This window comes from Micromys minutus (genome assembly GCF_963924665.1).
Source record: "Micromys minutus genome assembly, chromosome: 7".
NCBI lineage: Eukaryota > Metazoa > Chordata > Mammalia > Rodentia > Muridae > Micromys > Micromys minutus.
This window is the reverse complement of record NC_137976.1, coordinates 73,541,367-73,552,128: the sequence shown is the minus strand read 5'-3', so window position 1 is coordinate 73,552,128 and position 10,762 is coordinate 73,541,367. Positions and strand designations below refer to the sequence as shown.

The 10,762-nt window shown below is 55.5% G+C and overlaps 1 protein-coding gene across 1 annotated transcript; it reads right to left on the bottom strand.

Moving 5' to 3' along the window:
* Positions 1-1,807: 1,807 nt before the first annotated feature.
* RTN4R (reticulon 4 receptor) lies at positions 1,808-3,272 on the bottom strand (the record flags this gene model as incomplete). The annotated part of the gene is made up of 1 exon (XM_080919669.1): positions 1,808-3,272. A coding segment is annotated over one exon (1,404 nt), but the record flags the coding sequence as incomplete, so codon positions are not given.
* Between the last annotated feature and the right edge of the window lie 7,490 nt (positions 3,273-10,762).

Sequence of the window (10,762 nt, the reverse complement as noted above, 5' to 3'; positions counted from 1 at the left end):
CCTGTCACAGTACAGGATGTGGCGGGAAGCCTTCTCTGCCATCACCAGGGACTGGCTTCCAGCTCCCACCTGTGGGCCAGCTGTTGGTAATAGAAACAAAAAGTGGCCTGAGGCCAGAGAGTGCCTGCGAGTGAGAAGCAAGTTTGGCAAATGGGCCCTTCTGTCCTGTAAGCCACTTAAAGCGCAGAGATCTGCTGCAGATGGCCAGCTCAGGACCCCTAAGGTTCTTTGTCAGTGGAAGCTCTTTTATCCTGAATTATATTTGGGAAGACCTAGTCTTACCCCTCAGCACTGCCCCCCCGCCCCCCCACAGACTCAGCAGTCTGCCTTGGTCTTCTCAAACAGGCAGGGACTCCTTTTTGTTAGCGGTGGGTGGTTGATGAAGACCCCTGTCCTGTCCACCAGGTGCAGCCAGCAGCCTCCTAGAAGGCTGGGGAGGGGCGTGGCAGGCTGTCTTCTTCACCAGCAGTACCCCAAGCCTCCTTAGCTCGGGCTATGAGGACTATCTTCTAAGGGGAAAGGGTTGGCAAGCAGGGCCCTCACGCATGAGACCTGTTCAGTTGCAGTCCCCAGATTAGGGACAAGCAATGGTGTCCTGTCCTGGAGCACAAGCTAGAGTCCCCTCTGCAGAGGAACAAACTGCAGGTGTAAACGTGGACAGCCATGTGGGCATGTGTGGTGGCACCAGCAGGCCCAGATCCAGGCACAAGCCCAGCGGTTTCGTGGACCGGGTTTCCCGTAAGGAAGGGCAAGGCCAGACCAGGACCTCAGACCCCAGCTTTGCCCTGGGCCCCTCCTCCTTGGTTGCTGAGCACATCCCTCCACCCAGCCTCCTCCCTGAGGTTCTGGACCCCTGGCCACCCCAATGGCCATCTGGTTCCCACAATTCCCTCCCCCAGGTCCCTGCATTTTTTCCTTTCTCCCAGCTCTTGACCAGGTACGGTAGGCAGACCCCTTCCTGTTCCCCTCACAACTACTTCCTTGCTCTTTTCTGACCAAGTGGTTCTTTTCCTTCTGTGTCTGAGGCCTTTTCAGCCCAGGCCTCAGAGAATCACACATGCATATTCTTGTCTGTGCTGTTTTAAGCACATGCACACACACGTGTTGTCTGTGTGGCTCCTGCTCTGCCAGGCGTCTGTTCTGTGCTCACGTGTTTTCGTGGCCACATGCATCCTCCCGGGCTGTGGGGTGGTATGAGGCACCTGGGCATGAGGGTGGCGACCTGGGGCAGTGATGCCACTCTCAGCCTCCTCTAGGGCTGGACAACCCCAGGGTAGATGCCCTCGCAAAACCGAACTTGTTCAGAACCATGCATCACTGTCAGCCCAGCTCTCAGAGAAGTTGGCTGAGCTCAAGGATGTCAGCTATGGGGCAAGCTCACTGGTGCAGCTGGAGGGTGATGAGGTCACCTTACTCCCATATGTGAGCCCCCACCCCACCCCACCCCTGTTCAGCCCAAACTGCCCCACCAATGAGGGTGGGCAGCTTCAGCTTTTCTCAGGCCTTCTGTGCCAGTGTCTGAAGGAGAGCTATGCTGGGACCCACCCTCGTTTCTCACCACCCACAGTACCGCAGCCCGAGAGGCCACAGCTTAAGAAAAGAGCTCTTTATTCCACGTCATCCGATATTTTACACAAGTAAAATAAAATTCATATCTCTATATACTGCGATCCGGGTGGGAGGCGGCGTTCTGGAACAAACGCCACCCCCGGAACCCTGTAAACATGATGGGGTGGAGATGGGGGTGGGGTGGTGGGGAGGCATCTGTCAGGGAGGGCCTGGCCTGCCCCTCAGAGCCTGTCCCTGGCTCTGGCTGGCGGCGTGGAGGGAGACCCCATATGTACACACACCTGCTGGCTGGTGGCTGGTCAACAGGGCCCAAGCACTGTCCAAAGTACCAGTGCAAGGCCCAGAGGAGCAAGGCTGCAGGCCAGAGCAGGCAGGGCCCCTGAACCCTCTGCACCCCCAGTTCCGCTGCTCCCACTTCCTGCCTGACCCAGACGGCAGTGGCTGCGGGTGCGATTCTTTCGGGAACATCCTGGCCTCCTGCGGGGACCGGTGGTGGGCAGTCCTGGTGGCTCCGAACCCCCGGGTCTCAGGGCAGTCAGTGGGGGTTCTTCTGAGCTGGGTAAAGTCCCAAATGGAGAGTCATTGATGTGCCGTGGGCCTGAGCCATTGCCTGGTGGAGTGTCACCAGGAGGCACACGTCCCTTGAGGGCATTTCCAGCAGACGCTGGCCTCCCAGGTTCCAGTACGGAGGCCTTGTCTGCAGCATCCGGCTGGCAGCACTTGGGGAGACTCAGCAGCTCCTCATCAGTGAGCTGACTGGTCTGGAAGGGACGGAAGGGCCCTGAAGCCACAGCACAACCCTCTAGGTCACTGGCAGCGAGGCGCTTAAGATCACGGCCTGCCAGACGTAGGGGCAGGTTGCAGGGCACCTCTGATGAGGAACCTCGGAACTTCTGCAGCCAGGCCCAAAGTGGGCGTGCCCGGCAGTCACACACCCAGGGGTTATCATTGAGTCTCAGATACTGCAGAGACCTCAGGGGCACTAGGACCTCTGCAGGCAGCATGGAAAGGTTGTTGGCAAACAAGTAGAGGGTCATGAGACGGCCAAGATCCCGGAAGGCATGTGGGTTCACACGTGCCACATGGTTCTGGTGCAAGAGGAGGCGGTCAAGACTGTGCAGGCCACGGAAAGCGTGCTCAGGCACACTGGGGATGCGGTTGCCATGCAGAAAGAGATGCGTGAGGTTGCCCAGGTCTCGGAAGGTGTTGTCAGGAAGCGCCTGTAGATTGTTGTCTTGTAGGTAGAGGTACTGCAGGGCTGCTAGTCCACGGAATAGGCCAGGACCCAGCTCCTGCAGGCCACACCGGTCCAGGTGCAGTGTGTGCAGGTGGCCCAGGCCCTGGAATGTGGTGGGGTCCACGGCACGCAGCTGTGCATTGTCACTGAGATCTAGTTGCTCCAGGAGGGTCAGACCAGCGAAGGCAGCGGCGTCGATCCGGGCCAGTGCGTTAGAGTGCAGCCACAGGATAGTGAGGTTTCGGCATGACTGGAAGCTGGCAGCTGGCACGTAAGAGATGCGGTTGCCATGCAGGAAGATTCTCTGGCTAGAGGCTGGGATGCCAGTGGGCACAGCCTGCAGGCCCTGCTGGGGGCAGCTTGTTGTTACCTTGGGCTCATTGTAGCACACACAAGCACCAGGGCATGGTGTTGCTACCCTCCAGGCCTGTAACCACAACACCCATGCCAGCAGCCGGCTTCCTGTGGGTAGAGAAAAAGGTGATCAGACAGGAGCCCTAAGACATGGGAGTTGATGATGGAACCAGTTCTGCTTGAGTGGGGTCGCCAGGGGACTGGGCAGAGTCTGAAGGCTGTCAGCCCTGGGAATGGGGATGGAGGACCTCTGCCTTCCCCTCCATATCGACAATACTGGGTTGTAAGTCGTCTTTGGAGACACATTCTACACTGGTGACTGTGTCTGAACCACCCCCCACCATGCCACCCTACCTCATACACCTGCTGACATGACTGTTGCTTTACCCCTGGGGAAGACCAATTGGTCACCAAAAACAGACATCTGAAGTGGGTGGCACATATACCAGCTCAGAACCCCACCACACTGAAGAGCCTTTGGAGCCTGGTTGCTGTTTGCCTCCACTGGCCTTAGCTTTACCCTTGGTCTGCTTAAACCAACTCCATCAGGGCCACAGGTTAAGATGGAAGAGGGGTCTAGCCCGTGGGAAAAACACTGTAGGAGCAGCCTGAGACCTGTCATGTCCCTTGGCCCAGGCTGCAGAGGCAGGGGGTGGTGGTGACTGACCTCACAATCAATGCCCAGCCCAGTCCCTTACTGCTCTTTAGGACCTTTGACAACTGGGATTTTAGGGAACCCCCTAAAATGGGAGAAATGCTCGATGGAGAATTTGCAGCCCCTGAAGGGCTTCGCCTGCCTGTAGAGAGGTCTCCTGAGGCCAGGGGTAGGTCTTCTCACTAGCACCTCTACTAACCAAGGAAGAGGAGCCTGGGGAAGGTGGGGAGGGAGGGAGGGCACAGGATCCTACCTCAGGAGCCTCTCCCAGGCCCCCAGGGCAGGGCTGCTCCTCCTCCACACAGCCTCCCTTTTAAGCACTTCCTGACTTGGCTGTGAATGCCTTCTGCAGCCTCCTCCCCTGGCCTCATTCTCAGCCCCCTCCCTTTCCAGCCTTCCCGAACATCCCTGTTGCCACCCCACTTTTCTTAGTGATCCCAAGGAACTATGCCCCATCCTAGTCTCTGGGCCAGACATACCCGGGTGTGGCCAAAGACCGATATAAGCTGCAGCAGACTGCAGCTGGGGACGAGGTGCCGCATCCCTAGGAAAAAGCTTCCTGGCCTGTCACTAGAGCCCCATCCTTTGAATGCCGAAGGCTCTTTCAGGAGTGAGTCTATTAAAATGTGAATCCCCCTGGGAGGGTTATGGCTTATCAGCTAACACCTCCATTGACAGCTAACACCTGTGTTGGCAGCTAGCTAAGAGCAGGATTCTGCAGACAGGAGGCCGAGGCTGGCTAACTGCTTGGAAGGGGCAGTCCAGGAGCTAGCTTTCTTCACCAAGCCTTGGCCTCTGGGGACTTCTCACTGGACCCCTTACTTCAAAGGGTCATCTTCTGAGTGTGACAACTGTTGCTCTAAACCCTGAGCCCCATTGGCCAGGCAAGCCTCACAGCCTGGGAGCTTCCCTTCTGATACTCAGGGGCTTCCTCAGAAGAACTTGAGCTTGCTTGGCCTTGGGTCATTTGTTGACAACCATGGTGGAAAGCTAGGTCCAGAAGCCCCCCACCCACCCATAAATGCCTCTCCCTGGGCTGGCCATGTGGGGTTGCACATGGGCCTGAGGCTCTATGTAAGCAGCTAGCTCCCTCTCACATTCTCTTCTTACATGTCCTTCCTGGGACAGTGGGGTCTGGCCTTGTCAGCACCCACAATGCCCTATCTGCTGTCACAAGAGTACATTCTACCATGTGTACAGCATCTCCTGGTCTTGAACTCAGGACCCAAGACTGGGAACGGGAAGCTTTCATGTCGCCATGGCCAGGCTGTAGATTTTACTGCCATGGGTGACAAGTGAGTCACATTATCAGCCCAGATAAAGACTGTTTGTTACCTACAATGCCATGCTACTGACTAGACCTCACATGCACTCACGGTACCACCAATCTCTGAGTGCCACCCACCACATCAGTGGTGGACTAAGACAGGCCATAGTCCCCAGTCCTGAGGTTGCCCAGTGTTAACTCAGCTGGGGTTAGGGTGCCCAGGGGCTGAACCACCGTAGGGAGGTGGGTGACCAGAGGAGGGGCTATGTGATGCTCAGCCTAGCCGGGTGGGGAAGGTAAAAGACACAGCTGTGTTTCTGCTGGAAATCAACTTCTGAGAGGCGGCCCTCCTCACCTGCCCTGTCAGTACAGGGGCTGGGGTAGGCTCTTCTGCTGTAGCCACATCTCCTGTAATTGGCTCCAGCCTGGCCCCCCTTGGGGCCTGCCCACTGGTCTCCATGGCAACTCCTGCGCTGAGCAAGCATGAGGGGGCATCTTTTTATGAGCTAATCAAACCCAACTTTGCAGCATTGTGTTCACAGCAGGGGTTTGGGGAAATACCCAGACACCTGACCAGCATTGTGAGGATGCTCCCTGACCCCACCCCTAGGCTGCCCCACTCAGTCTCTGCCACCTTGCAGCCCTTCCTGCTCATCCTGTGGTTTCTGCAGTGCCCTTAGCTACGAGGCTTCTTTCTGAACTTCAGGTCTGGATCCCTCCATTCCCATATCTTTTTCGTTCCCAAACCTGCCCCAGTGATTCTCCTCGGAGAGGGCCTTCCTTCTGCAGAGCAGCCTAGCCTTCTGGCCTCTCTGTGCCTCCACCTGACACTCCCAACCAGTCTCATTCATGTCCCTATTCTCAGAAAGCACCTGGCATGCACACGTGGGCAGAAAGTGGTCCTGGGGGTCCACTTCTCTCAGAGACTCCTTCAGAACCCTATATACCCTTGAGCGCCGTGTGAGCTATGCATATAGCTTTTTATATTTCTCTAGCTAGACATAAGTCCGTTTTCATCAGACGTGTGTGTGTGGGTCTCCTCCAGGGCTCCATGGGGAACTCACTGGCTGTTGGAAGTACGTCATGGTCAGTGGCTTCTGCCTCAGCCCGGGTCATCTAGGGAGACACAGGGACATGCAGGTGATAGTGGAAAAGGACTGGCTTCCTAGTGCACATGGCTCTGAGATTCTCCAGGGAGGACAATAACTGGATTGTCCTTCTCCACCTGGGACAGCTGGGTCAGGCCGGATACAGCCACTGGGCTAGTCATCTGGTACCCATAACTCTTTTGAGTCAAGAGCCCATATTCACATTCATTGATGAGGGAATGGGGAGAGGGAAGAAGAGAGAGATGGGGAGACAGGAGAGTAGGAATGGAAGATGGAACAGGAGGAAAGAGGAATGGGGAGGAAATAGGAGGCAGGAAGAGAACAGGGGCAGAGGGAAGGAAGCCAGGGAACAGCGGGTGTGAACAGGGAGAAAGGGAGGGGAGGGGCCAGGTAGGGTGAGAGGCTTCTGGGGCCTCGCCAGCATCCACTTGAGCCAGCAGGCAGGCACTGCTGAGGTCAGCAGCTCACCTCAGCAGCCCAGTGAACTGCCTCGCTGTGACTGTCTTCTTTAGCATCTTCCCATCCCACTGAGGTCTAGCGCACACTCCACCCGCCACCCTAGCCTAGCCTGACACCCCATGGGAACGGCCTCTTGTCCTCACTTGGTGAGGCTAAGAAACAGAGCAGACTCACAGTTCACAGACCCGGGTGCTGGCTTTCAGCCTTCCACCAGCTGGGCACCCTCAGGGCCAATGGGTCTCTCAAAGTTCAGATATCCACCCCATGGAGTTTGGAGGAGCCTACCAGACATACTACTCAAGGTATAAAAGCCCCAGTGCCACAAAGGAATTCATTCCTTACCACCAGCAGCAGTCTGTTTCACAGATCAGGAAACTGAGGCAGCAGGCAGTGGAGCTCTGCTCACATACTGAGGCAGTTCAAAAGGAAGGGGGGTGGGAGACAGTACATGCTACATGAAGTGCTGTCAAGGAGAGTCCAGCCAGTTCATGAAGGACTATAGCTATGCAAACCGGGCAGTGTGGGTGCTTGACTGCTGTCTTTTGGATAGGCACTGGGGCATGCATCTCCCACTCTGTCTAGGGATGGGAGGATATCTCCATGGATATACAAAACTGGGGTCGGAGGGATGTAGAAGGGGCTGGGCTGGTGATGTAGTCCAGAAGAGGCCACAGTTACAAGGCAGAACAGCTCAGCATACAAGACCAGAAATAGCTCCGGAAAAGGTTGGATGGACGGAGGTCATCCCTACACTGCAGTCAAGACATCCTTCCCTGGGCCACTCCTCACCCTGCCAGTGCATCTCTATGGACCCCTAACCTGTGTGTACCCCACATTCACTCACTTCTCACACACTGGCCACAGACACGCACAGTGACGGCTTGTATCCATGCTGCTTCCTGGGCCCTGCCCAGAGCACAGTAAGGGGGACAGGAAGGTGACAGCAGCTTTCAGAGGATAGCTTACCCTGTGTCTCCTGAGGGTGTGGTCCCCAGCCTCTGCTGCCCTGCCCTGGTCCCTCAAGGCCTTGTTCCTTATTGATCCTGACTGTAGAGCAGAACAGGCCAGGTCGATAATGGGCAAGGTCACTCGCCATGGTAGGCAGATACAAGACTCACGCTGAAGCACCTCAGGCCCGGACATAGCAGTGGGGAAACTGAGGCCTGGTATGTGTTCTGGCTGCTTGAGCTGCTATGGAACCGGAGCAGAGCTGTCGGAAGTGGCTTTTGACTATGTCAGGTCACCCTTCTGTCCTCAGAGAACCCGCAGAAACCCACCTGTCCCAGCCTCTCGAGCGCTGCAATGAAAGGCATGCACCACCATACCCAGCTCTTTCATCTTTACTTTTGGGACAGAGATGTGAAGCTGCCCAGGTTGACCTTTCACTTGTAATGCTCCTACCCCAGCCTCCCGAGTGGCTGGGGTTACAAGCCTGTGCTGCCAATCTCTCCTAGGAACCCATTTCTTGTCCCTGCCCATTCTTACTTAAGGGGCTCCTGAGCTTCACCAGGACACTCACCTCCCTGTCCCCGCCCTGCGAGCCCTGCTCTGTGGGCCTATGGTGCTGAGTACCTAGAGGTTCTGTCTGGCTGAAGCCCGTCCAACTCAGTGTCCCCCTCCCGACAGGCAGCTGTTCGCCAGCAAACACCTGCTGCCTAATTACCTGCCTCTCACCCCCAGGCCTCCTCTGTGGTCCTGCTGCTAATTCAATCCATCTTCCAGTCTCGCTTCAGTCCCCAGGGACACTAACGTGGAACTAAGCAATGACTGGCATATCCCTACCACTGGCATCCTCTGAAGCCTAAGCCCCAGGACTCCTGCCATCCTGACGCTGTCTAGGATGGAGTGCTCTGCCTGGCAGGGTCGATAGAACTGGATCCTGCCTTCTATGCCTCCGGTCTACGTTTGTGACAGGTATCCTAGACGGAGCCCTGGAGCACCCATCCTGTCCCTGAATCTGCTGTTGATCTGTGAGGCCCCGACTGTCAACACACAGAGTAAGTACAGGTCTTGGGGTGCTTGCAATACTTGCATATATCAACTGGGAGATAAGAACATATACTAGGGACAAGCAATCAGGGTGGGGAGGGCAAGACACAGGACTGTGTTGACAGTATGTCACTTGCTGTATGCAAAAAAACCAGGGAGAACGTCTTATAGAAAGAAGCACAGGGGCAGATATGGGTTGTCACAGGGGCCGTGCAGACATCAGGACCTGGAGGAGGCTCTGCCACCCTGCAGAGGAAGAGGTAGGTGATGCCGCTCTTGTATTTGTAGAACATGATCAACCAAGCAGGCAGGCTGCCTCTGCCCAGGCTGGACTTATTCTGCTATACAAAAGCAGCACAGGCTTTGAGGCTGTCATGGGCTTGCGCCCTCTGGCTGCCACCCTCTGGAACCCACTGACTGTGCCTCTTGGCCATGTCTCAGGACAAAAGAAGGCAGACAGGACTCCACTAGAGATGACCAGTTAATGAAGCCTCAGCACACCCTCCTAAGCTGGGCCACCCCAGCCTCCAGAGACTTCTGTCACAGAGCCAGTGGTGGCAACATGACAGGGAGTGCCAAGAGGGATCCAAGAGGGACTGTAAAGTCCTCTTCAGCTAGATGTGCCCATTGGAATCACCCTCCAAGGCCAAAGCACTGAGTCCGTGAAGCTAGAAAAGCTGAGGGCCCGGCACTCGGGCGTCTAAGAGCGGCTGCTACATTAGCAGTAAGCTGTTTCCTTGGCATGCAGCCACTTCTATATGCTCACCCACGATCCAGGGCTGCTTTCGGCACAGTGACGCTGGCACCACACATGGTGTGGCCCACAATGCTGGGCCCTCTTACAGGAAGTTTGCCGACCTGCTTTGTGACTGAACGCCTGCTGTGTGCGGTGTGGCTATCTTAACACTCACAAGGGCTCAGCCAAGGGCACTCAACCCCCTGCCTAAGGAAAAGGAATCCTGCAGTCATAGAAGACTATTCACTGCTCCGGTGGCCTACACGGCTGGGTGGGCTGAGCACAGTGCTCTCACCTTAGTGCAGGTTAGCAAAGGGGAACACCGAGCAAGACCAGTATCCGGGGGGTTGGAGGTAGCATGTGGAAGGGAGGAGTGAAATCCTGCTTGGGTTATAGAAAATCAAGTATCTTGCTAAGGACACTGGCCAGGAAGCATGTAGCTAAGCATACATAATAGAATACAACTTGGAGATCAAAGTGGGAGGCTGAGGTAGGAGGATTATGAACTGAAGGTCAGTCATAGCAAGATCTTGTCTCAAAAAACCCCAAACCAAGCTGGGGGTGGTAGGGAATGCTTTACTCTTGCAATTGGGAGGTGGAGGCAGGAAGATCAGGAGTTCAAGACTATCCTGTCAAGAACAATCAGGCTCCAGAGAGGCGGCTCAGAAGTTCTAAGCATTTGTTACCTTCCTAGAGGGGCCATATTGGTTCCCAGCACTCACTTAGCAGCTCACAGTGATTTTTTTAAAATGTAGTTTCTGGGGGAGCGCGTGTCCTCTTCTGAGCTCTGCGGGCTGAGACAGGCATATGGCTCACACATATACATGTAGGCTTAATTTTTAAAAATCTACACACACACACACACACACACACACACACACACGAACAAACAAGCCAAAAAATCAAAACTGTTTTAAAGAAAAAGATGAACAGTTGTCCCCAGTGTCCCCAGGTACCAGGAGGAAGCAGTGAGGGTCATCCTCTTCTGGGAGAGAAGGATAAAGGCCCTAATGGGGAAACAGACCTGGCCCTGATGTGCCAGTACAATCACCTCCACGATTTTGTAGCGCTCTGGCCAGGCTGTGGAGCTGGTCCTCTGACAGACTGCATCACGTCTTGGTCTGGGTGGGAACGGGAACATGGGACATGGGCACAAGCCAGCACAGATAAACTTCCCAAGATGTCAAGAGTCCAGCCTTGGCCAATGGACATTCACAGTTAAGAAAACAGGATTTATTACGGGTGAGAAGACTTAGCCCAGGGAAACGTGAAGGAAGTACTTTTTGATAAACAGTAGGTCTGGACCACTTCTGATGACATCAGAGCCAGCCACTTATGCAGACCCACGGCCAGGATCACAGGCTGAAAGTGGGCAACAGGTTTCTGC